The sequence below is a fragment of the Narcine bancroftii genome, chromosome 1 (assembly GCF_036971445.1).
Source record: "Narcine bancroftii isolate sNarBan1 chromosome 1, sNarBan1.hap1, whole genome shotgun sequence".
Classification (NCBI taxonomy): domain Eukaryota; kingdom Metazoa; phylum Chordata; class Chondrichthyes; order Torpediniformes; family Narcinidae; genus Narcine; species Narcine bancroftii.
Genome location: NC_091469.1, coordinates 467,672,477 through 467,700,459, shown reverse-complemented (window position 1 = coordinate 467,700,459; position 27,983 = coordinate 467,672,477). Strand labels below are relative to the sequence as shown.

General features: G+C 42.0%; 1 protein-coding gene across 4 annotated transcripts in view; it reads left to right on the top strand.

Moving 5' to 3' along the window:
• Window positions 1-27,769, top strand: part of zmynd11 (zinc finger, MYND-type containing 11) — a 190,169-nt gene extending 162,400 nt beyond the window's left edge. For 3 of the 4 annotated variants that reach the window (XM_069914714.1, XM_069914712.1, XM_069914715.1), the window contains 4 exons: window positions 3,915-3,983; window positions 7,567-7,839; window positions 14,196-14,381; window positions 26,631-27,769. In XM_069914714.1, the coding sequence (XP_069770815.1) occupies window positions 3,915-3,983; window positions 7,567-7,839; window positions 14,196-14,381; window positions 26,631-26,753 (651 nt within the window). In that variant the 3' untranslated portion in view covers window positions 26,754-27,769. The remainder of the gene's footprint in view (window positions 1-3,914; window positions 3,984-7,566; window positions 7,840-14,195; window positions 14,382-26,630) is intronic. The other variant, XM_069914713.1, reaches the window with a different exon arrangement.
• Window positions 27,770-27,983: the final 214 nt, after the last annotated feature.

Sequence of the window (27,983 nt, the reverse complement as noted above, 5' to 3'; positions counted from 1 at the left end):
TTTCTGCACTCTCGTCTTGCTGTCGGACTGATTTTAGTTTCTGCACTCGCTTGTCTTGCCATTGGACTGAGTTCAATTTCTGAACTCGCTTGTCTTGCCATCGGACTGTGCCATCGGGCTGATTTTAGTTTCTGCACTTGCTTGTTTTGCCATTGGACTGATTTCAGTTTCTGCACTTGTCTTGCCACCGGACTGATTTCAGTTTCTGCACTTGTCTTGCCACCGGACTGATTTCAGTTACTGCACTTGTCTTGCCACCGGACTGATTTCAGTTTCTGCACTTGCTTGTCTTGCCATTGGACTGATTTTAATTTCTGCACTCACTTGCCTGCCAGTCGGACTATGTTGGCTATCTGATTGTGGGCAAAACACTAAAATGGCAGCAATGCCAGTGGTGCTGACCTGTAGTGCTGACCTGTAGAGAGTGGGAAGCGGAGACACAGCACTCCCACGGATTCCAACTGCCCAATCCAACTGCCATCAGCTTGTTACAGGCTTTGAATGGCTTTGTAAATGGAGCTGACTGTTTTTTAAAAAAAATACTGCAACCCATGACCGGCAGCAGCAACCATGGGTTCCAGACTCCAGGAAAATGGAGAACTGGTGAAGGGCACCAGAAAATGGGGAGACCCCCTCCCCCCACGCAGAGAAGCAGAGATGACCAATAGGACAGTGACCTAGGCGGTGGACCAGTGAGGTGCTCTGTGATTGCTAAAATACACAGGGAGCACGCTGCTGGCGACTGCGGTCAAAGGATTCACACCAGGCTGCAGACTGCTGGAGATTGGCTAAAGGAACTAAGTATTGGAACTGGGTTGCGAGAGGTGCGAGCACTGAAGGATTCCTGATCATGTCTGATGTTCAGGGCTGGAGCTTGGGCTGCTAATGGTTTGGTCTGGACTCTGGCTGAGGGGGCTGTGGAAGCTCTGGAGGTGAATCCACGGAACTCTTTTGCATCTCTAACTGTAAAAGGCACTTCAGGCAATTTCTTCTGATGGTGAATCTGTCTTACAGCAGATGAAAACAAATTCCATGTCATATTACACGATCTTTATTACATGACAAATTGAATCATGAACTTTGCCGAGAATGAAGGCATTAAACTTCATTCCATTCCATTCCATTACAAACAGCTTGTGTACCACTAATTTTTTTCATCAGTTGCTGTTTCAAAGTGAAAAAGTTTTTTTTACAAGGATTTAGTTAGTTGTCTTGCCAATTTTCACTTTGTCATGTTTGCATATCCGCATCTCACACTTCCCTTTGATGTCTCTCCTTCTTGGGGAGCAGATTATAAACCCACAAGCACTTCCACTATACCAAAGTTCAAATTTATTGTCAGAGTACATGCATGACATCGTGTACAACCCTACAATTCTGTTTACTGTGGGCCAAGAAGAATTTCTACTTATCAGCTACTGTAAACTGTACTTTTGAAGGATACATATACAAAGGAGAGAAATGTAAACAAAGAAAGAAATGTAAACAAAATGTGCACTACTTAAAAAAAATCAGTAATAAATAATGTGCAAAGTGAGAGTCCTTAAATGAGTCTCTGTTTGAGTGTTGTTTAAAAGATTGATGGTGGAGGAATAGGAAGTGTTCCTGAACCTGATGGTGTGAGTCTTGTGGATCTTCCCTGATGGCAGTAATGAGAGCACAGCATGTCCTGGGTGGTGAGGATCCTTGATTGCTGCTTTTCTCTGATGGTACCCTTCCACGTAGATTTTCTCGATGGTGAAGAGAGTTTTGCCTGTGTCCACTACCTTTTGCAGGGCTTTCAGCTCAGAGGTCTTGGTGCCCCCATACCAGTCGATGATGTAGCCGGTCAGCATTCTTTCCACTACACGTCCATAGAACTTTTCTAAAGTTTCTGATGTCATACCGAACCTCCACAACATCTTAAGGAATTAGAGATGCTGACATACTTTCTTCACAATGACATTAGTATGTTGGGTGCAGGAAAAGTCTTCTGAGATGGTGATTTCCCTCAGTGATGTCTGTATCATGCACCTCTGATTTTCGCTTCCTAAACTCTACCATTGTCTCTTTGGTTTTGGTGACATTGAGTGAGAAGTTGTTGTTAGTACACCATTCAATCAAATTTTCATTCTCTTTCCTGCGTGCTGACTCATTGCCCCTTTTTATGCAGCCCACTACTGTGGCATCATAGATACTTTGACTAATTGGTCAGCACAGGTTTTCAGTATTTGGCTGGGTACATTGTCTAGACCAGATGTTCTCCTGAAGGGACTGATACTGATAGTAGGGCATCATCAGGGGACATGGTGGTATGCAGTTCTTCCCTTTTCTGGTGGAAAAATCAGGCGTGGAAGACATCAAACCCATCTGGGAGTGAAGCTTTGCTGCTTCCTATTGCACCCTATTTGGTTTTGTAGCATGTGGTTATGTCATTTTGGCCCTGCCGCAGCTGTTGGGTAATCTGTGCTGTTTCCATTTTCATCTGGAATTTCAATTTTGCCCAGAGGATAGCTTTCTGTAAGACATACCTGCTTGTGTCGTCTTCTGGATCTCCAGACATGAATGCCTTTAATCTGGTTCTCAACAGGTTCTAGGTTTAATTGTTTATCCAGGGTTTCTTGTTTAGAAAATCCCTGAACAATTTACTTTAGCCACAGCTGCTTTGATCAAACCTGAAACGGTCCTGGTATAATCATTCAGATTCTCAGCTGAATTCTTGATTAGTGCCCAATCAACTGACTCGTGGCCGTCACTACCTTCTACCCTGCTATCTTTAAGAACGATCAATTTTTTGGGTCTCTTGTTCGATTAACTCTGTAATTTCCCTCATCAGTGCTTTTGTAATGTCTTCTATTTTCCTTTAACAGTTGTTTCCTCTCTACCAGAGTTGACAGGGGCTCTTGACTCTTTCTCAGTTTTTTTTGCTCTTCAGCTCTCAATCCCTCTTTTAGCCAGAGCCAAAATAGAATTCCCGCTGTCTTCACGTTCCTTCCCACCTGTTTCCACATTCAATCGATCATCCTCTAATTTACTGTATTTTCAATGGGATTTCACCACCAGACACATTTTTCCTTTGCTCCACAGCACACCTGGTTCAATCAATCCATTAACAGCAGCTAATCGATTACTCATGACTTTTTAGTTTGCAACTGTAGATTATTCAATGCCTTCCCTTTTACTTGTTCCCCTTCCAGCATCCCAATGACCCAAATGATCCTTCTTGTGAAGCAGTAATGAACTTCACCTCTTGGAGTAACTTTGTCCCAGATCAAAGGAGCATAGCCTTCAGATTTAAATTAGCTGGCGTGTGTCATAGCTACATTGACAGACCCAATGTTACCTCAAACTCATAACAGCCACAATTATGTACTTGTATAATCATTTTGTTAAAAAAATTAACACACTCCAGTATTCCAGTACCACTGGTATTTATATTTATCTGTAGAAATTTGAAAATCAATAGCATTTACATAAAGTTTAAGCTTCTTGCAGGTACTTAAAACTATAAAGTAAAATTTCTTGTAATATTGGCCACAGAGAAATACAGCATATTTAACTTACAATGACATTTTATTGTAACTTGAAAACACTTCAGACGTGACAGTATAAATTTGAAATGGCAATTGTAATGACATTTGTGTTGTAAATTTAGGTTTCTTTAAATACACAATTCAGCAATTTTAAGTTCATAATCCGTTCTGCAAAAGATGCATGTATTTGGATGATCATAAAACAAAATTTTACTTCACATTGTGAATAATATGCTTCTGAAGAAAAAAATTGACAATTATAAGATTTATAATTGTTTACTTTGAATATTGTTTCACTGTGATCAGAAATCAGTTTAAAAATGTGTACTGCAGAATATTTTTTATTGCTGTGACTGCTTTTCAACATTTATTGGCTTCAAATAATATTTATTATACTTGTAGCAGAAGAGCACACAAGAACCCAAGAGCAAGAAGTCCAGACGTAGTCAGCACTCAGACGCCAAAGATGAAGTAAGATTAATTAAAACTATAATAATTTGGGAAGCTGCATTTTCACTTTAGCCAGAATTACAGTATCTTGGGACTATTATTAAGTTTTTTTCCCCCAAACCAAATACATTTCTTTTTAAAAAAAACCTAAAGATTGAAAATCAGTTGCATTGAATTGTATTGAAATTACAGCATAAACTTTTCAAATAAAGTGGTCTGTAGTGGTCTTGATCTTCAAGGCAAGTAATGGCCTTAGCTTTGTAACTGCATATTCTTTCCACCACCCCTTGCATGTGCCTTATCACCCATCCTTATAGTTTACTCCCCGACAGCCCCTTCCAATTTTCTAAATGAGCTTAACTGCAGTGATCTCTTCTTCAACAAGTTACTTTGGTTGACACTTTACAAGTTTCTATTATAGTAATTTTTCCAAGTTTTTGAATGGAGTCTTTTCTTTTGCCTAAATCTTGCATTTAATCATGTATCTTTTTATAACTTAGATTCTTAAAACACTGGAAGTGATCTGTTTCTATCTAAAGACTCATTCCAAACCTGCTATCAAATTACTCATAATCTCCTCTGCTCTAAAATGACAGCCATAATTTTCAAATCTTACTTTTTAATGATGACACCTCAGGTCACACCCTCATGGATTGTTCTGTTAGCATTTTATTGCCACACTATTATTCATGAGAATTTGAAACTATAAAGTACTCCAATTGTCATCTTATGAATGAAGATCTTGTGCAGTTTTCCCATTGTATCCTGACTTTATTATTTTTATCCCCCCATTTTGTTCCATGTTCATTCTTTTTAAAGTGCAGCATTGAGCTTGTATTGACAAAGATATACAGAATTCTCCATATTGTTTATATTGATATGCTACTTAGTGCTAATCCACAAAGTATCTCATAGCCATGAAAAATTATTATTTATTTGTGTAGATGAAATAATTGTCCTGCATATGTAGTTTGTCTGTATGAGATATATCTGGTTGCATGTCTGCGTGTTTTGCACTGAGGACCAGTGAATGCGGTCTCGTCAGCTTGCACTTGTACAATCATATGTCAATAAAGTTGACTTGACGTGACAATGTCCCAGTCAATTAAAGCATTCTTTGCCCAGCGGAGCTAAGTGAAGTGGCAGGAATATTGCAGATGAAATGTTGAGAAAAAAAATTGAGGTCTATTTTGATGGAAAACATTTTTTTTTAAAAACCTCTTCCCCCAAATAAGTAGCCCAATTTTGGTATCTTTTACAAGAATCAACGCTGATGTACAGGTACAACAGGCATTTAACAAGACAATGATATGTTGATCTTTATTGCAAGAGCGTATGAATGCAAGGTTAAAGACATTACCTACTATTATCTATTATCTAGCTGAGACTGCACCAAGAATATCGTGCCTGATTCCTCCACCTAAGGAGTGATTTTCTTAAGCTAGTGAGTGTAGCAATGACTCACCACATTTATTCCTTGAATGCAGCTCCAATGAGAAGTTAAGCAGACTGACCCATGCTCAATGTTTAGAAGACAAAGAAGTATACCAATTACACTAGATAACAGATTTTTTTCAAAGGGGTTTCTTCCTGTAAAAGTATTTGAGATTATGATAGACAACTTCAAGCTGAATACAAAGATAATTTCAGATTTGCTGTATCACGTAGGAAGTTGGAGAAAGAGTAAATAAACTTTTATTGAATTTAGCATGTTTAATCTCATAATGATGCGCATGTTGCGTTAGTTCAACTGCTACCTAAGAATGTTTTGCAGCTAATTTTCATTTATACTCAGCATTTTGATGCCTCTCGTGTCATTGTCCAATAATAGTCAGGTAGCATGGGTGGTGATGTCCTGATGAAACCTTTCCCCAGGTTCATCACCAACTGCACCAAGATAAGCAGGGAAGACGTCCAAGTGCGAATGCAGACATTGGATTTTTCATGTTGCACTTCGTGGTTTTGGATGCTTAAAGTAAAATATGACAGGAAGTTATAAAAATAGGTTATGTCTACAAAACGGTACATCATAGGAATTTTTTTGATCAGCAGCCCAAAATCCATAAAATACACCCAAAGATGTTCAGAAAACAAAATCTTCATTGACTTAGGGGCCACTTGTCCTTCAACCATGCTTAACCATTTGATTCGATTGTAATCTCCTCTCCACAATTCTTTTTGTCTGCATGAAATTTTATTTAAAAGGGCTATCTCCTATCTATGTATCTATCCACTTTACCTCATTTTTTTTTAAAACACAGAGTTTGACATAGTAGACACGGGTGATTCTCCTGGCTGAAGGTGACTGAAATAAGTGTTCAGTTTTGAGATAAGGATAATTCGGGATGGATGAGAAAGTATTTCCCTGTTTATCTCCTCAGATTTTCCAAAAGAGATATTTTATCTGAAATCCTAGTTTCCTTGTTAAGTGTTTTTCAGTAGAAGATTACCAGAAGGCTTCTACAGAACTCAGTTCTTGGTTTTCATCAGAATAAAAAAGCTTACGGACTAGAAAACAAATGGCTGTATGGTTGGTGATAATGAGGGAAGACATAAATGATCTGGTCATTTGGACAGAAAATTAGCAAGGAGGCAATGCATTTAAGGGATTAGAGCAAAGCAAGGAGGTACCCGAAAATGGGAAGAGGATGAGTGGAGGAACAGGGATAACTTTGAGGTGTATCTCCTTGGATCACGAGCATATGAAGTGGAACCATCCTTCATGCCTGCTTTGTCATTCCGAGATGGTGATTGAAATCTGGAACACATGGCCTGTAGAGGCACTGAAGGCAGGAATGTTTTTATTAAGTATTAGATGAATACTTGAAATGTCTTACATGGATGGGTACCTGATGGCCATCATTGGCATAGAGGGCCGAAAGCCCTGTTTCTATTGGTCGGTTTTTCCTCTGAGGTACATTCCTGCATGAGTAATGAATTTATTGTCATAAACATGAGTACAACAAAATCCCTGTCATCAGGAATTCAAGCAACCAGCAATCTCAAGCAATGGGCAAAATATTAGGGAAAATAATAAGTAATAAAATATGAAAGTTTAAAATTAGTGTCCCAGGCAGTTTGCCAATCATGCAACAAGCAACCAGAACATTCACAAATCCACATAAGTGCTGGGCTACTGGGGTTTTGCTGTACAATATATAGATGGACTGAAATTATTTTCTGCAACCAAACAGGTACATAAAATACATCAACACAATTAGTATACATTAAATTGCATTAAGCCTGTAACACCTTTGTGATTAATTCCAAAAGTTGAATAAGTTTCTTCATTCAGAAGGTAGTGAAATTTTAAAATTCCTTATCTAGGAGGGCATGGAGACTTGATTGCTGAACATGGGCAGATTTTTGGATATTAATGACATTAGTGCAGGAAAGTGGCACTGAGGTTGTGATTTGAACTTGGTTTGTCAATAATCCATCCAGATCTCAGGATTGCAGGACCAGTAATTTAACCATCAAAATAGAACATTCCTCACTTTTAAAAAAAAAAATTTCTCCATGCATGCACTAATGAATTTTGTCAACAAAAGTGTGTACTCAAAAATATGTAAAATATTACTGATATGATTTCTTCTGGTTTTAGGAGCCAGAACCTGAAATTGAGGCTGTTAGTTCCAGCCAAGAAATACCCCCAGTGCCACCCCAACCGGAGAAAATTTCGATTGCAACGCAAACAAAGAAGACAAGTGCCTCCTCTCCAAGAATGTTACATCGGAGCACCCAGACTAACAATGACATCCCCTGTCAAAATATGTGCCATGAAAAGTACACCAAAATATTTAATGATTTTAAAGACCGTATGAAAGCAGAGCACAAAAGGGAAACTGAGCGTGTTGTGAGAGAAGCACTCGAAAAGGTACAGACTATTTTTTTGGTCTCAAAGATTCTATTTCATTTGAAAATTCTTAAAATTTTGTGTGGCAAACTGAAACCTTCAGAGTATTGAAATGTTTAGCATCAAATGTGCCATTAAAATCATTGAACTTCAAATATCATGGGGGAGGTGGAGGGGAGTAGAGAATTGAAAGTTGTGTAGCTGAATCCTTGATATCTTCCATCAGTTTTTAAGTTCAAAATGCGTCCTTACCTGCCCCACCTCATTGCTCCTCCAAAAAAATTGTTACCTCTTTAGTTTTGGTGGATATTGCTGGACCACACCATATCTTTTTACACTTTTAATTGGTTTCCAACTTCGGCAGATATACATGTAATCTGTCAAGAGATTTATTTGAATAAAATGTGCCAAGACCTTGTTACCACTAATCCTAGAACTTTTAGAGTTTCAAAGACACCTTTCCAGAACATAGGAGTTAGTGGCTACCTCAACTTTGCACCTATCACAAGTAGAGTGTACATTGGGAAAAATACAAGCCGACTTATCTATAGACATGTGTGCCCAATGCACACCCTGAACTGAATCGAGGAATGATGGCCACAAATTGATAAGTATTTACTAGTCGAAAAATATGATCCCATTGATGGTCCGGAAGCAATTCTTGGAATTCTAATTCCCAAGCAACTTTTATTGTTGGATGTCGGTCGCAAGTTAAGTAACCAATTATCTTCTTTGGCTTGGCTTCACGGACGAAGATTTATGGAGGGGGTAAATGTCCACGTCAGCTGCAGGCTCGTTTGTGGCTGACAAGTCCGATGCGGGACAGGCAGACACGGCTGCAGCGGTTGCAAGGGAAAATTGGTTGGTTGGGGTTGGGTGTTGGGTTTTTCCTCCTTTGCCTTTTGTCAGTGAGGTGGGCTCTGCGGTCTTCTTCAAAGGAGGTTGCTGCCCGCCAAACTGTGAGGCGCCAAGATGCACGGTTTGAGGCGATATCAGCCCACTGGCGGTGGTCAATGTGGCAGGCACCAAGAGATTTCTTTAGGCAGTCCTTGTATCTTTTCTTTGGTGTACCTCTGTCACGGTGGCCAGTGGAGAGCTCGCCATATAACACGATCTTGGGAAGGCGATGGTCCTCCATTCTGGAGACGTAACCCACCCAGCGCAGCTGGATCTTCAGCAGCGTGGACTCGATGCTGTCGACCTCTGCCATCTCGAGTACTTCGACGTTAGGGATGAAAGCGCTCCAATGAATGTTGAGGATGGAGCGAAGACAACGCTGGTGGAAGCGTTCTAGGAGCCGTAGGTGATGCCGGTAGAGGACCCATGATTCGGAGCCGAACAGGAGTGTGGGTATGACAACGGCTCTGTATACGCTTATCTTTGTGAGGTTTTTCAGTTGGTTGTTTTTCCAGACTCTTTTGTGTAGTCTTCCAAAGGCGCTATTTGCCTTGGCGAGTCTGTTGTCTATCTCATTGTCGATCCTTGCATCTGATGAAATGGTGCAGCCGAGATAGGTAAACTGGTTGACTGTTTTGAGTTTTGTGTGCCCGATGGAGATGTGGGGGGGCTGGTAGTCATGGTGGGGAGCTGGCTGATGGAGGACCTCAGTTTTCTTCAGGCTGACTTCCAGGCCAAACATTTTGGCAGTTTCTGCAAAACAGGACGTCAAGCGCTGAAGAGCTGGCTCTGAATGGGCAACTAAAGCGGCATCGTCTGCAAAGAGTAGTTCACGGACAAGTTTCTCTTGTGTCTTGGTGTGAGCTTGCAGGCGCCTCAGATTGAAGAGACTGCCATCCGTGCGGTACCGGATGTAAACAGCGTCTTCATTGTTGAGGTCTTTCATGGCTTGGTTCAGCATCATGCTGAAGAAGATTGAAAAGAGGGTTGGTGCAAGAACACAGCCTTGCTTCACACCATTGTTAATGGAGAAGGGTTCAGAGAGCTCATTGCTGTATCTGACCCGACCTTGTTGGTTTTCGTGCAGTTGGATAATCATGTTGAGGAACTTTGGGGGGCATCCGATGCGCTCTAGTATTTGCCAAAGCCCTTTCCTGCTCACGGTGTCGAAGGCTTTGGTGAGGTCAACAAAGGTGATGTAGAGTCCTTTGTTTTGTTCTCTGCACTTTTCTTGGAGCTGTCTGAGGGCAAAGACCATGTCAGTAGTTCCTCTGTTTGCGCGAAAGCCGCACTGTGATTCTGGGAGAATATTCTCTGCGACATTAGGTATTATTCTATTTAGGAGAATCCTAGCGAAGATTTTGCCTGCAATGGAGAGCAGCGTGATTCCCCTGTAGTTTGAGCAGTCTGATTTCTCGCCTTTGTTTTTGTACAGGGTGATGATGGTGGCATCACGAAGGTCCTGAGGCAGTTTTCCTTGATCCCAACAAAGCTTGAAAAACTCATGCAGTTTGACATGCAAAGTTTTGCCGCCAGCCTTCCAGACCTCTGGGGGGATTCCATCCATACCTGCTGCTTTGCCACTTTTCAGTTGTTCGATTGCCTTATATGTCTCATCCTGGGTGAGGACCTCATCCAGCTCTAGCCTTAGGGACTGTTGAGGGAGCTGGAGCAGGGCGGAATCTTGGACTGAGCGGTTGGCACTGAAAAGAGATTGGAAGTGTTCTGACCATCGGTTGAGGATGGAGATCTTGTCGCTGAGGAGGACTTTGCCATCTGAGCTGCGCAGCGGGCTTTGGACTTGGGGTGAGGGGCCGTACACAGCCTTTAGAGCCTCGTAGAAACCCCTGAAGTCGCCAATGTCCGCGCTGAGCTGGGTTCACTTGGCGAGGCTAGTCCACCACTCATTTTGGATCTCCCGGAGTTTGCACTGAAGATGGCTGCATGCGCGACGGAAGGCTTGTTTCTTCTCTGGACAGGACGGCTTTGTAAGGTGAGCCTGGTGGGCAGCTCGCTTATTTGCCAGCAGCTCCTGGATTTCCTGGCTGTTTTTGTCGAACCAGTCCTTGTTTTTCCTGGAGGAGAAGCCCAGTACCTCTTCAGTGGATTGCAGTATGGTAGTCTTCAACTGATCCCAGAGGGTTTCAGGGGACGGGTCCGTGAGGCGGATTGCATCGTCGAGCTTTGCTTTGAGGTTTGCCTGGAAGTTTCCTCTCGCTTCGTCTGACTGCAGGTTTCCAACATTGAACCTCTTTCTGGGGGCTTTACTGTTCCTGGGCTTTGGCTTGAAGTGAAGGTTGAGCTTGCAGCGAACCAGCCGGTGGTCAGTGTGGCATTCCGCGCTGGGCATGACCCTGGTGTGGAGCACATCTCGTTTGTCACTTTCTCGCACCAGGATGTAGTCCAGGAGGTGCCAGTGTTTGGATCGGGTTGCATCCAGGTAGTCTTAAGGCTGTCCCTCTGCTGAAAAAGGATGTTTGTAATGACAAGCCGCTGTTCTGCGCAGAGCTCCAACAGGAGGCGCCCATTGTCGTTGCACTTGCCGACGCCATGCTTGCCCAGGATTCCTGGCCAGATTTCTGAGTCTTTGCCGACGCGAGCGTTGAAGTCGCCAAGGATGACAACCTTGTCAGCTGTAGGGGTGCGTTGGATGAGGTTGCGCAGGTCAGTGTAGAACTTGTCCTTTTCTGCTGGTTCCGCCTGGAGGGTTGAAGCATAGACACTGATGAGGGTGATGCAACGCTTGTTTTGAAGGGGGAGTCGCATGGACATGATTCGGTCCGAGTGGCCTGTCGGGAGGTTTTCGAGTTTGGAAGCAATGAAGTTCTTGACCATGAAGCCTACACCAGATAGGCGTCGTTCATCCGAAGGCTCACCAGACCAGTAGAGTGTGTAGCCCACGCCGCGTTCTTGGAGGCTGCCTACATCTGCCAGGCGGACTTCACTGAGAGTGGCTATGTCGATGTCAAGTCTGAGGAGTTCATGTGCAATGAGGGCAGACCAACGTTCAGGTCGGTGGCTGTCAGCCTTGTCTAGCATGGTTCTGATGTTCCAGCATGCTAGCTTGAGTTTGTGAGCATCTTTTGAGGGGGAGGACGTGGAGGGGGAGGACGTGGACCTGTCCTCGGGCCTGCGCAAAGGAGCTTTTAGGTGGAGTGCAGTGCGCGCAGTACTGGCCCCACCCTTTACACCCATGGTTCGTGTGCCGTGGCCAAGCGAGCTGGGACGTGGCAGCGAGGTCCTTGGGTCGTAGGTTTTATATCGGAGTGGCCTTCTCCTATGCAGGTTTCTTACCCGGGCTGGAGGGGTCTGCCTCCCCTCTTAGGTCGGTCCATACTGCCCGGACCGGGGCCGGGCAGTAGCTATTGTAGCTAATTGTAGCTATTAACCCTTTTTTAATTAGATACACCTGAAAAGCGGTATCTCTCTTATTGGGTAAGGAGGATAGTTTGGAAGTCTCTAATTTGCAAATACCTAAAAAATTGTGCCTCACTCAAATCTTATTTGTCTGCTAACTGATTGAAAGACATAAGCAGTCTCCTCTGAAAAGGTTATTACTCCTTTAATTTTCCACGTTGAAAATGCCTAATCAATCAATGATGCTTTAAAAAAGAAATTAAGATGTATTTTACTAGATAAAACAATTATTAAACCCAAAAAATTTATGAAACTGGAACCAAATCCTTATTGTATGCTTAAGAACTGGGTTAAGATCTCGTCTATTAATTTTGAATAACACAAAGGGTAGAGGAACTCCCAGCAATGAGGCCAACAAGTACCCTCTTACTGAATTCCCCTTCAAATTAACCCATAAAGGACCTTCATATACATCTGAATAATAAATCCAAAAGGTCATCTATCAGATGTTATTAGCCCAATAATAAAATCTAAAATTAGGGAAAGTCATTCCTCCGTTTTTCTTTTGTTTCTGCAATTAAAGTTTGCTCAATCTAGGATTTCTATTATTCCAAATGTAAGAAAATATCTTAGAGTCTACCTTGTCAAATAATATTTGAGGGACGAAGGAAGGCTCTGTTTGAAAAGTATTTAAAAGCTTTGGTAAAATTATCATTTTGAATTGCGTTAATATGACTAACTAATGATGGCGCCATGAGAGACCGTCTGGAAAACATTTGTATATTCTATCAGGTAGTTTCATGTATTTTTGGAATTTACCAGCGGAGACTGAACTGTTTCCGCACAGCGAGAAAAGTCATATTTCTGAAATGGAAGGATCCTTACCCACCAACTCTACTTCAATGACTCTCTGCTGTCATTTCATGTTGAAGTTTGGAGAAAATGAGGAGTCAGACATTTGATAACATCTTTTAAATTTGAAGAAATTTGGCAACCGTTTATTCAACATTTCCATATAGTTTAAGAATCATTATCGAATTCCTTACGGTAAATGTGGTTTTAACCAGTAAACCCTTTGTTTTCCTACTTTACTCTCAGAATGGATGGCCCTGTCCTTCTTTTTAGATTAGTTAGAGGGGATTTTGTAATAAAAATTTTTTTTCTTTTGGTTTTACAAGAGGAAAAAAATTTATGGATAATATATATTTGTTAAACGCTAATGTTCTTTTTCTTATACATTTGGAAATACATGAATGTAATGTAACTCTTGTATACATGTTCGATATAACTCAATAAACATTGTTACTTCCATAAGCAAAGAACTGAAAATGAGTGATACTTCAGTTTAGGCCATTGACAAGCGAAATATTTGGAGAATTGAGCAAACGTGGTTATATTTGAGAGTCTTTTAAATTGGAATGAGATGCTGAAAGAAATAACTAGGCCCAAATGACATTCATGTTGTCCCTTTTTTTGCTTTTATCCTAATGGAGATAATGGGAAATGTATACAAAGTACTGCGTTAAGAAATTTGGGAGCTGTTTGTAAGGACATTGGACATAAGGTAATAAGATTGGACCAGTGGACTTTCAGCTGGTGCGTGAATTTTTAAAAAATCAATACTGGCTTCTAGCAACAATAATTCAGTGCTTTTAACACTAAGTTCTAAATCAAATTTAACTTTCTAAAATTTCCTTACAGATTCCAAAAAATTCTACAGTAGCTAAAATTTTAAGATTTGCTTGTCTGAGTATTTTGATGAAAATACTTCAGACATTTACTCCAACTTGACTTTAAATCCATCAAAGACTATTCAATTTTTAAAATTCAATATTTTTATACTACTTTAAAAAAAAATATCTTTAATTTTTCCTTCTGTAATCTTTCCTAACAATGATCTTTTCATATTGACTATATTAATGAAGGGCTCAGACCTGAAATGGTTACCCTTTGCTTCCTATTGATGCTGCATGGTCCTGCTGAGTTTCTCCAACGTTCATGTATTATAAATTTGGGGATTGAAGTGTGAACTGGTGTGGTGAGGTGTTAGAGTTGAACAGCTTTTTAAAAGAGGAAAACTCTTGAACTTGCACGAATTTGCTTCTTAAATTGTCTGTGTGCAGCTGCGCAGTGAAATGGAGGAGGAGAAGCGTCAAGCAGTGAACAAAGCTGTTGTCAACATGCAGGCCGAGATGGACAGAAAATGTAAGCAAGTGAAGGAAAAGTGCAAAGAGGAATTCATGGAAGAGATCAAAAAACTGGCCACACAGCATAAGCAGTTCATCTCGCAGACCAAAAAGAAACAGTGGGTAAGTAAAAGGAAGTAAAACTGATGTCTATCTTTGAAGCACCTTTCATGTTCTTCCTTACAATGAGCATTCTGATAATGGTCAACTGATCTATTTTTGTGATATTCAATGGGAAATAAATGTGATAGGAACACCAGGATATTGGTACTGCTCCTTTTTGAAATAGGACCATATAGTATTCTATGTCAACCTGAATGTTTTTTTAAAACATCAAAGCCAAAGACTAAATCACTCATAGTGCAACACGGCGCTAGTTTTGTCCAAAAATCTGGAGTGAAACATGAAAACGTTTTGATCCAGGTGAGGATGCCACTAAAATGTAAGAAAATGATCTGAAAGACGTGATGGTAGAACTGAATCTATTGATGCAGTGGACAATCTCGAAACTGTGCTTGATGTACAGACTGTGATTCAAATATTCCTCTATTTTCATTGGTAAAAGGATCTTTTTAATGCGCAGCAAATGCTACTTGAATTTTATTTCACACTGGTTGTAGGTAGATTTATAAATGTAGCTGCATAATTCAAGAAATGTATCCAATCCCTTTTAATTTTTTTTTAGAAACTACCAGTTTTCATGGAGAGTCATTGACCTGAAATGATCAATTGGCCCTGCCTGACCTGTTAAGTATTTAGAGCACCGTCTTCTTTTGAAACAACAAATTGATTAACAAATGTGGATACTAGAAGAGCTGCTGGGTTAAATAGGGGAGACGTGGTCATCCAATAACATGGTCACCATTACTTTGAAGGCCCATCGTGTACTCTCCACTTGCCTAGTTGGGTCCAGCAGTCCATTGATGCATTTCAGGATCCAGCAAAATGCTTGTCTGCCACATTGTCCAATGGTCTAAATATCTATCACTACACAGCGGTTGAAATACTTTCTAAATTCAGGTACAATTGAAGCATATAATTGTCATAGGTCATGGAAACAGACTTCTTAGTCCACCATGGATGCATTGATCAGTATTGCTCCTTCCATATTATTCCCATCTTCTAGCACTTGGCTTCTTGCCCTGTGTGCCAGAACAATGCTCATCCTTGTCCAGATATTTAGATGTTGTCAGCAATTTGGCTTCCATCCAGCAATGCATTCCAGTACTTGCCATTCTCTGGGAGTGGAAAAAAAGACCCCTCAGATTTTCTCCATCTCTTGCTCCTGACCCTAAAGCTGTGTCATCTAATTTTATTCACCTGTAAGGGGAAAAGTTTCCAGCAGTCTAACCTTATCTATACCCCTCATAATTTTGCATACCCCAAGCAGTAACCTCTTAACCTCCTTTGCTCTTGAAAAAGCATACCCTAGCCTCTCCAGTCTTCCCTGATGATGACTGAAACACTATTCCAGGCAACATCCTGCTGAATATTCTCTCTAGACCCTTCACATAATTCCCAAAGTGTAGTAACCAGAAATGCATCCAGTTCTCCAGCGGAGATCTGATCAGTATCTTTCAAAGTTTGAAGCATGACTTCATTGGCTTGACTAATGAAGACCAGTATCTTCAGCATGTTATCTGTCTGCAATGCCATGTCCAATGGACTTGCACACCATTGTTCTCTGTTCCTCGATACTCAATTGGACCTTGCCATGTGTACAGTCTTTCTTAGTCTTGTCAGTTCTTCCAAAATGCAACACCTCACATTTATCAGAATTCAACTTCAGTAGAAGTCCAAAATTCCAGACTGCTCATGGATTGGGTTGGTCTGAGTTTTCTGGATTCTCAGGCATTACTTTTAAACTTACAAAATTTAAGGAGGAATAAAGAAGAGATGAGCAGGTACATTTTGATAGTTTGTTCGGAAGCAAATACAGCATGCTTCATTTGTCAAAACGAGCACTTTGAAAGAAAAATAGTCAGCACTTGACAAAAAATGTAAATTTCTTTCACTTCAGAACAAGTGTGTATAATGCTTGAACTTATTTTGAAAAATAAGCATTATAAAAGAAAATACAGTATGCAAATAAAAGCAGAAGTTGTTTTATACAATTTTTTAAATTTTTGGGTTATTAACAAAACATTTTCATATAAAAGACAAAGTAGAAAACTTTATTTGTTAATTTCTATGACTTGTGTTGCATCTGCTGCGTGGTTGCTTGTTGGCGCTATGTATCTGTGGCGCTTATGCATGCACACAAGCGCACAAAAGCCAGCTAAATTTTAAAAGTCTGAGAGTTTTCGCGAAGTCTGGTTCCTTGGGAGGTCCGGACTTCTGGCATCTGGGTTTTAGGACTTCTACTGTTGCATCCTCCCTTTCACCAATCCATCAATATAGGCCCTTCAGCCCAACTTGCCCATGCTGACCAAAATGTTCCACTCACACTAGTCCCATCTGTCTGCAGTGAGCCTATATCACTCTGAACTCATCCTATCCATGAGTCTGTCCAATTTTTTATTCTTAAACATTGCAATCATGCTGCCTCAACCACCTCCAGCAGCCCATTCCATCTACCCATCACCCTCTAATTAGAAAAATACCCAAGATTCCCGTTAAACCTCCTCTTTCCCTTACCCCTCCCAACTTAAACCTAAGCACTCTGGTTATTGATTCCCCTACTCTTCACCTGATCTACTCCAGTCATGATTTTGTGCACCTCTGTGAGATCACCGACCCTACCGCCCCAACCCATCCTCCTGTGTTACAGCAATGAAGTCCTAGCCTGCTCATCCTCTTCCTAAAGCTCAGGCTCCTGAGTCATAACAACATTCTCATAAATATCCTCCGTACCCTCTCCTGTTTGACAATATCTGGACCATGACCAAAACTGAACGCAATTCTCCTAATAGGGCCTACCAATGTCTTGTACACCGTAAGTTTTCAAGTGAGAGGGAAAGTTTATAGGAGATGTGTAAGGCAAGTTTGTTTTTTAACCCAAGGTGCCTGGGATATGGTGCATAGGGTAAGTGTTGGAAGTAGATGTGATGGTGACATTTAAGAAGCATCGTCTGCTGACAGACATGATTAGTGTAATTTGGCATCATGGTTGGCACAGATCTTGTGGGTTGAAGGACACATTCTTGTGCTGCACTGATCTATGAATATTTTTTGATTTGAGTGAGTGTGCCATTTGAGACCCCACCTTTCAAATCATTGTTCATTTCCATCATGTTGTCAAGCACATGGGGACCTGGCCAGATAAGGGCAGATGAAATGGAAATGCAAGATGATGTACTGGTGGAAAGAGTGGAACGGGATGCAGATTAAATGTCAGAGTTTTGAAGGAACAGAAGGATTTTGGTGCAGGTGTACATAAAATCTAAAATAGTTGCAGACCATTCTGAGCTTGCAGTTTGGAAGGAATATGGAATTCTGGAATGCTTAATGGGAAAATGGGGAAATTGCACTGAATCATCATAAAACAACCAATCCAAATGAGGAAGGATGTGAAAGTTTTAGGACTGGTGCAAATAAGATTATCTCGAGTAGTTTTAGTTACAAGCACAGGTACTCCCCTGATTTGCAACCTATGCACCTTTTGTCCATCTGCACATATAACTGAATTTATTTTTATATTATAAACTAAATTTATATAAAATTTATGCGGTTTATGATTTATTTGACAAACTATGACAGGGATACAGGGCATACAAGAGCCAAAATATGCATACTTATCTTGTTAGTCAATGTCCTTGGGCTGGGTGCAGCCATCATGATATCTGTGCACATATGCGAGTCTTCAGTTGGCGCATGCACAGTGGGTTGGCGCATGTGCGAGAGTTAAAGGCACTAATTCAATATCGTTAGGGTGCTTAGCTCTCACGCATGCGCTAATGGAACTCCAATACACGAATCCATCGCTTGTGCGCCAACCGAAGACTTGCGCATGCACAGAGGAATCAAGATGGCCACACCCAGCCCAAGGACCCTGGGAAGCCAACTGGGATGTATGTTTGGACCAGAATTTGGAAAAATCAGCTAAGGTTGATCTCGATATCATCAAATCTGCAATAATAAAAAGATATGATTTAAAAAGTTTGCTTTAAAACTTTGGTACTCTATGCGTGCGGGCAAAATTCCGACTTGCGTCCATTTCATATAACCATTTACAGCACAGAAACAGGTCAGTTCGGCCCTACTAGTCCATGCTGAACATCTTTTCCCACCTAGTCCCACTGACCTGCATTCAGCCCACAACCCTCCACATCTCCTGTCCATGTACCTATCCAACTTTTCCTTCAATATTAACATCAATCTCGCTTCTACCACCTCTGCTGGAAGTTCATTCCACACCCCCACTACAATCTGCATGAAGAAATTCCCCCTCATGTTTCCCCTAAACTTTATCCCTTTCACTCTCAATCCATGTCCTCTTGTTTGAATCTCCCCCACTCTCAATGGAAAAAGCCTATCCACAGTGACTCTATCTGTCTCCCATATAATTTTGAATGCTCTATCAAATCGCCCCTCAATCTTCTACGCTTCAGGGAATAAAGTCCCAGCCTACTCAAACCCTGAAACCTCGGCAACATTCTCGTAAATCTCAGCACTCTCTCTATTCTGCTTATCTCTTTCCTGTAATTGACGACCAAAATTGCACACAATATTCCAAATTTGACCTCACCAATGCCTTGTACAATTTCAACATAACATCCCAACTCCTGTATTCAATACTCTGATTTATGAAAGCCGACATATTAAAAGCCTTCTTCACCACACTATCCACATGTTTCAACTTTCAGGGAATTATGTACCATGACTCCAAAATCTCTTTGTTCCACTGCACTCCTCAATTGTGTACCATTTAATGTGTGTGACCTATTTTGATTAGTCCTACCACAATGTAGCACCTCACATTTATCAGTATTTAAACTTTGATAATCTTCCTCACTGCAAATTTACTAATCCAATTTGCCACCCTATCATCTAGATCACACATGTCAAACTCTGGCCCACGGGCCAAATTATATTTGGCCCGCAAGATCAGATTAAATATATATTAGAGTTGGCCCGCTGGCCGCCGCGCCAGTATTTTGCATGCACACTGAAGGTAAAAATGAAGACGCCGGAGGTGTGGAGGGATCTCAGAGTTCTGAATCCCGGGGATCAGAGCGCCGCACTCAGCCCACCCGGCTCCCGGACCCACAGACGCGGCTGGAGTTGGGGACCATCCTCGCTGGGTCTGCGCTTCAGCGGCGATGCCAGACTGAACGTCTTGTTGGCGATGCCTTCCCCCTCACTCCGTGCGCGGCGGACCCTGCCTCCCGCTCCTTTTGTTGGAGACGAGCCCGGCGCCGTGAGATCGCAGTTTAATCCCTCTCCAACCATGGGAGGGGGGTGGGAGCAACGCACTCTTCTCAGCCAATTCCTCCACCGACCCAGACGCCGGCGTTTCAACGGGGGGTTCGGGTGCCTTCCTCAGGCGACCGACCTGTTGGTCCAAGACAAGGGGAGAGCGTACAAACTCCACACAGACAGCACCTGAACTCGGGTGAAATTAGAGCTGCGACCCTACATTCCACATCAAGACTGTGTGTAAGATTGGGAGCAGTGAGACGGAAGCTTATTTTGTTCCTGTGATTTAAGCCTTTCTTGGGGTGGGGGGGGTACTTCTCTGACCACTTGCCTAACAATTAACCTAATCAGATGTGGAGTTACCACAATACAACAGTTCTCAACCTTTTTCTTTCCACTCGCGTCCCTGTGCCATTGGTGCTCTGTGATTAGTAAGGGATTGCTTAAGGTGGTCTGTGGGTGGAAAGAAAAAGTTTGAAGACCACTGCTTTAATCATCCCTCATTGACTCGTCATGTGCACGGTTTCAGACGCTAAAGGAAATGGGCCAATGACAATGAAAGAGTTTATCCAAAACTATTATTAAACATTTATTTTAATAAGAAAAAGTTTAACATTACATATGTTGAAAGAAGAGAAAACATGCAGATGTTGTTGAAAATTTTCAATAAATATTTAGTTCGGCCCTCGACTTAGTCCAAGTTTTTAATTTTGGCCCTCCGTTAATTTGAGTTTGACACCCCTGATCTAGATTGTTAATATATATGACAAACAATAATGGACCCAGTACCGATCCCTGAGGCACCCCACTCGTCACTGGCCTTCAATTCAACAAACAATTTTCCACAACTACTCTCTGGCATCTCCCATCCAACCATTGTTGAATCCATTTCACTACTTATAATTTACACCTAATGCTTCCATCTTCCATACTAACCTCTTATGGGGAACCTTGTCAAAAGCCTGACTAAAGTCCAAATAGACAACATCTACTGCCTTCCCCATATCAACCTTTTTAGTAACCTCCTCGAAAAACTCAAGATACTGATATTCTGTTTGTGGGTGGTAAAGGATATTGATACCTTTGCTTTGATGGGGAAGTAGAGAAAAGTTGTTCCCATTAGCAGGCAGTTCATTGAGCAGGACACAGATTTTAAAATGAACGATAAAAGTGGGGTCTTGTGAAGAATTTGTTTTGTATAGCAAGTGCTTATGAATCACAATTTGTGGGATCTGGTCAGCGGTGGCTTTGAAAAAGAAATTAGGAGGGCACTTGTGGGATCATTTGCTGGAAGGGAAAAGGGATTTTTATTCAACATGAATTTGACTGACTGATCCTTCTGTGTGTTTAACTTCTATGATATCTCCTAAGGTACATGCAAGAGATCCTATGAGATGAATTGAAGAATAGATTTTTTAAAAATCTGAGTCCACATTAATAAAACAATCATTACATCCTACTATTTGTTGAACTTGCAGTGTGTAGAAATGATACAGCACATTTGCCTGCAATAAATGAGACCGCTCTTGAAAATTGACTACAAAATATTTTGGTGTGCTGAGAACACTAATGGTGCAATATAAAAAAGGAAAAATATAGGTTTGCTGTTCTCCACGTCAGCTGTAACTGGCCAATTATAGAACTACCATTATGACCATATAACCGTTTACAGCACAGAAACAAGCCATGTCGGCCCTTCAAGTCCGTACCGGTTCACTTGAACAACTCCACTAGCTCCTCCGCAAACTCCTGAGGAAGCAGAGCATTTTTATTATGTTTGGCAAAGTGTTTTTAGCAATATCGCAAAAGATGGTAATTAAGTAAAGAGAATCTTCGCGCAGGGCTTCAGTTTCACCAGCTTTCCAAATTAGTTACTACTCAAGAAATCGCTTGAATGGGTGAATTGAAATTTGAATATTCATGAATAAAATTGGAAGAGGGGTGTCGTGCTCAACCGAGACTTGAGTAGACAAGACAACCATCAGTCAAAGCATGCAGAGTTGGGAGAGCAGATGCTTTGTGAACAGAACACAAGGCAGTGTGCATGTTTAGAGTGGGAAAGCTACCAATATTTTCAATAACAGGGCAACTCCACAACAATGCAGTAAATGGAATGTTACTTTAAAAAATATGCATAATACCAACTTCAGTCACATGTAGCACTTGTGACCAGGCATGACAAGCAGAGCAGTTACTTGATCATCTACCATACTACAGAAAATTTTCCTTCGGTAGACTTGTAACTTGTGCATCAGGGCCCTCTAGGGGTAATATTGTGGCTTGCACCTTGACAGTTTTCGACAACTACATTGAAGCCTTTTACGATGGTAAAGGTTCCATTATTGTCACATGTAATATACATGAAATTCTTTAAGCTTTGTCTACCATAAGGAAGGCAGAGTCACCACTTTGTCCAGTGCCCCTTCAGCAACCTAGCTGGTCTCCCCTCCAAGTACAGTCTCGATAGACTCAGGATCAGTACCCATGGATTGGAGGGTAGCTAATGTCTAGCAGAGAAGGGATCGGACAGAGTCAACATGGATTTACAAAAGGTAAATCGTGCTTGACAAATCTATTGGAATTCTTTGAGATGGTGACAGGTAAAATAGATGGGGGAGAGCCAGTGGATGTGGAATACCTGGACTTCCAAAAGGCCTTCAATAAGGTCCCGCATAAATGAATGGCTTCCAAAATCAAGGCTCATGGGATTAGGGGCAAAGTATTGATGTGGATTGAGAACTGGCTGGCAGGTAGAAGACAGAGAGTTGGGATAAATGGCTCGTTTTCTGAGTGGCAGGCGGTGACCAGTGGGGTGCCACAGGGATCTGTACTGGGACCCCAGCTGTTCACAATTTACATTAATGATCTGGATGAGGGGATTGGATGTAATATCTCCAAATTTGCAGATGATACTAAGCTAGGTGGGGTTGTGTGCACGGAAGAGGGGGTCAGGAAGCTCCAGTGTGATTTGGATAAATTGAGGGACTGGGCAGATCCATGGCAAATGCACAACAATGTGGATAAATGTGAGGTTATCCACTTTGGTAATACAAAACGGAGGGCAGATTACTATTTGAATGGCAATAGATTAAGAGATGGGGAAGTGCAGAGAGACCTAGGGGTACTCTCTGAAGGCGAGCATGCAGGTACAGCAGGCGGTTAAAAAGGCAAATGGTATGTTGGCCTTCATATCAAGAGGGTTTGAGTATAGGAACAAGGATGCCTTACTGCAGCTGTACAGGGCCTTGGTGAGACCATACCTGGAGTATTGTGTGCAGTTTTGGTCACCTTATCTAAGGAAGGATGTTCTTGCAATGGAGGGAGTGCAGAGGTAATTCACCAGGCTGATACCTGGAATGTCAGGAATGACTTATGAGGAAAGATTGCGCAAAATGGGATTGTACTCGCTGGAGTTTAGAAGATTGAGAGGGGATGTCATAGAGACATATAAAACTGGACAGAATGGATGCAGATGGGATGTTTCCAAGGATGGGAAAATCCAGAACCCTGGGCCATGGTTTGAGGATAATAGGCAAACCATTTAGGACCGAGATGAGGAGGAATTTCTATACCCAGAGGGTGGTGAATCTGTGGAATTCATTGCCACAGAGGGCAGTAGAGGCAGGTTCATTAAATATATTTAAGAGGGAATTAGATATATTTCTTCAGTATAAGGGTATTAAAGGTGACGGAGAGAAGGCGGGGACGGGGTACTGAACTTTAAGATCAGCCATGATCTCGTTGAATGGCGGAGCAGGCTCGAAGGGTTGAATGACCTACTCCTGCTCCTATCTTCTATGTTTCTATGACTAGTCCTGAGCCTGCTTAGCTTGCAAGATCAAACAACCTGAGATGTATTCAGTCTATTAGGTGATGGGTTTTATTGTTGTACACATTACACAATGTATGTATGCACCAGAATTCTTGTTGCAGCTGAGCAGGTATTTGTAGAGGAAAAACTATAATAATAAACTGAATTAAATTAGGAGATAATAAATAAAATATTCACAGTAATCCAAGTTCAAACATTTGACTTGCAGACAGCCCAAGATTAATGTACCAAGAGGATCATTCAAGAGTCTGATAGCTGTTGGAACAATTCTCAATTAGAGAGGTGCCTTTCAGATTGGATTACATAAGAAATTCTTAAAGTTAACCTCGATGTCTGAAACTGGGCTCTTTAGCACCGACGCACCTCAGGGATGTGTACTCAGCCTGCTACAGTTCACACTATTGGCCCACAACTGCATCGCCCGATCCAGATTCAACAGTCTCATCAAGTTTGCAGACGACACAACAGTCGTTGGCCTCATCAGCAACAATAAATCCCACTTACAGGGAAGAGGTGGAAATGGTGTGAGAATAACAACTGGAGCTTCAGTTTGGACAAGATGATGATCGCAGACATCAGGAGGACCAGGAACGACCACCCTCCACTACACATCAACATCTCTGCAGTAGAGAGTGGAGGCACCAAGTTCCTTGAAGTTCACTTAACTAGTGACTTATCATGGGCACTCAACATCTCCTCAAGTCAGGAAGGTGCAGCAATGACTGCACCTCCTGAGAAGACTGAAGAGGGCAAGGCTACTGGCCAACATTTATGTCAACCTTCTACAGGAGCCTGGCCAGTTGCATCACAGTGAGGGACGGTTGCTGCAGAGAAATGGACCATAAGAGAGGCCGAGAGGAACACTGAAGTCTTATTCCTCCACCCACCCCTCTTTCCCGCCCCCCCCCCCCCCCCCCATTGACATGATGGACTAGGATCATTGTCTGAAGAGGATGTGCAAAATCATAGAGAACTCCTTCCACCCTGCACACAGTATCTTTCAGCTGCTCCTGTCAGAGGAAAGATGCAGGAGGATCAAGAGCCAGCGTCACCAGGCCGAGGAACAGCTTCTTCCCCAGGAGCAGTGAGAATGCTGAACGACCAAAGGAACTGCTCGCACTAACCATCTGAGACTCTCAGATTCATGAAATAATATTTATTGTATAGATGAAATACTTATATTGTTTATCTGTATGTGTGTTATGTCTGATTGTGCATCCACATGTTTTGCACCACGGACCAGAGAACGCTGTTTCGTCAGGTTATACTAGTACAATCAGATGACACTAAACTTGACTAAGGAATTTCACTGGATGTAAAACTTTATACTTTATAAACGTTTGACGCTGGGGAAAAACTTAGTGGAATAGCTGAAGCTCTCGAGTTTGTAACTTCATCTGAAGACATTTGTATCTCCAAATGCACTTGGGAAATTTGCTTTGGATACTGACATGGCAAACTTGTAAATGCTCTCTGCTAAGGAAGCAGCATTAGTGGTGTTATCAAATTGTGTGGCAGCGTGCAACCAAGGAGATTAGGCCGGCGCAACCCACGGTAATAAACAGCAGCGTAACTCACTAACGCTACCCCAAGCATAGCGAACCAGCGCGGTTGGAAGCTGGGGCAATGCCAGTCCAGCAGCCCTAAAATGGCGCTGGCCAGGTGGCCCTGCTAACAGAGCAACACCAGGCTGGGGAAGAAGGGTATTCATATGCAAGAATGTTCCCGTGAGCGAGAATCTCGTTGTTGTTATTCATGTGGCTGATGTCAGCTAATCAACCAAACAGTGGGAACTCCAACTGTATAAAAGGAGAATTTCTAGCCTCAATAAAGTCAAAGCTTAACCTCCCACACTGCGAGTGTGTGTGTTTCTTCGTAGCAGATGGCTACAATTGGTGACCCCGACGGTTTAGATGGAATCTAAACCCAGCGATGGATAGTGAAACACCATACCACCCGCAGTCCAACACGATGGTGGAGGACTTCCATAGGCACCTCAAGGCCACCCTTATGACCATACTCAAGGGCCCCAACTGGGTGGACCATCTGCTGCGGGCACTGCTGGACATTCGTACAGCACCAAAAGAAGACCTCCACACATCCTCCTCTGAGCTCGTGTATGGAACTCCACTCAAGGTCCCTGGGGATTTCGTCCCCACTGACCAGGGGTCAACGGGAGGACCTTCCTGGACAGGCTGCAGGCAAAGGTCTGTAACCTGGCTCCGACCCCACCCTCCAGACATGGGCAAGCCAAGTTCATCATCTCCAAAGACCTCAAAGACTGTGAGTACGTGTTTGTGCACAGAGGGTTACACTGACCACCGCAACAAAAGCCCTACGAAGGCCCCTTCCGAGTTGTCCAGAACAACGAGGCCACCTTCGAACTGGACATCAATTGCAAACCAGAGGCTCTCATTGCAGACAGGCTCAAGCCGGCACACACGGTCCCAGCACAACCTGTGGAGATGCCAGACCGCCAAAGACCTTGGGGATTGCATCCACGGACTCTATGAACTATAGCACCGGTTCTGGGGGGGTGGGGGGGGGGGGAAGAGGGTCATGTGGCGGGCTGCAACCGCGGAGATCGGGCCAGCAAAACGCGCGGTAATAAACAGCGGCATAACTCACTAATGCCACCCCTAGCATAGCGAGCTGGGGCAGTACAAGACCAGCAGCCCTAAAATGGAGCTGGCCAGGCTGCCCAGCTAACAGAGCAGCACCAGGCTGGGGAAGAAGGGTATTCATATGCAAAAATGTTCCCTCGGGCAGGAATCCCGTTGTTGTTATTCATGTGGCTGATGTCAGCCAATTAACCAAACAGTGGGAACTCCAATTGTATTTAAAGAGTATTTTCAGCCTCAATAAAGTCAGAGCTCCCATACTGTGAGTGTATTAGTTTCTTCGTAGCAGACGACGGACTATTTTCCTGTAAAGTACTATCCCATTTTATTGTTGAGTTTGGTTTAATATTTTTAATGTCCTGATCACTTACAACATAATATAAATGGACAATCAGAATGCAAAGAAATTTCTTTTCTTTAAAATTGATCAAATTACGTTGTCATAGAATGGATCGAAATGTCATGTTACTTCACAGAGTACAAAGAGTTGAGCTATTTTTCATAAGCGTGTCTGAAATGCACCAGGCACTGTAAGTGATGCTGTCTTTTCCTTCTCTCTAGTGCTACAATTGTGAGGAAGAAGCCATGTACCACTGCTGCTGGAACACCTCCTACTGCTCAATCAAATGCCAGCAAGAGCACTGGCACGCCGAGCATAAACGAACCTGTCGTCGGAAAAGATGAAAACTTTCTCCTTCTCAAGAGCCATACTAAGGAACAGTTTCATTTTCACAGACCGTCCTGGTTTTATTTCAGAACCATGTTTCTGTGAATCTTGCTTTCCATTTGCACCAGCATTTTAATCTACAATCTTAGTTTCTCCCAGCCCACCCACTATAATCAGAGAGCCAAACCAAGATGGCCTATTTTACTTGTAACCAGATACCGTTTTTGTGTGTGTTTTTAATTCTTTTACATCGGTGGTCATATGATCAGTACTTCGGGACAGGGTTGACATAGCAGGTAAAAAACCTGCTTTAAAAAAAAATAACTGTTAATATTTCCCAACTCTGCTTTTTTATATTTTTCTTACATATGCTACTTTTATTAAAAAAAAATGAATGTTGATCATGTATTAAAGCAGGGAAATGGGATTTCTAATGAGCTGGACCTTAGAGATGGAATGAACATTTAGTTCTGATTTTGTAATTTGCACATTTCTTTTATTTCCTAACCCAAATAAGTCCACACGCATGTAAAATTGCCAAATACTACCTTTATTTACCAGTAGGTATGAACAGAAAAATTACAGTAAATTTTGCTTTCTGCACCAGTGTTCACTGAATATCTGTGCGCTCGTCTGTCTCGCGGTTGAATTGTATAAAATAAAATGAAGCACTTCGTTTTCTCAGCAGCTATTAGATTTTTGGATTGTATTTAGCTATTGCTGCCTGTTTGCTTACAGTCCTTGTCACCTTAGACAGAATTACGTAACTGCATGTCAACCCATTAATAAGAGGCATTGTGATTGTGGTGGGTCTGTACCTTGCTGAGTGTCTGGTACAAAACATATACCAGTAAATGTTTTGTGGTATTGCAGAAAATGGAAAATAATTTAAATATAGAATCATTCCAAAGGCTGTTTAAACCTTTTACTAGTAGCTGCATGAAAGTAAGACACGTGTAACTTTGACTGTTCTGTTTTCATGTCTTGGTGACACCATTGCACCTTCAATTTATAAACACTCTGTTAAACATGACTGTGGCCTGATTTTGTTTTAAATTATCACTAAATTGACCTGCACTGGATTGTTTTAGATGCGTTAAAATCCATTCATCACTAAATATAGTTGCCATTTGTAACTCCATCATGTAAGGTTTAGCAACTCTGCACATTTATTCATTTTAGTGTGGCATACATAACAGTTCAGTTAGGACATGGCAAATTCTGGGCTTTTTCGTAAGTTTTTCTTA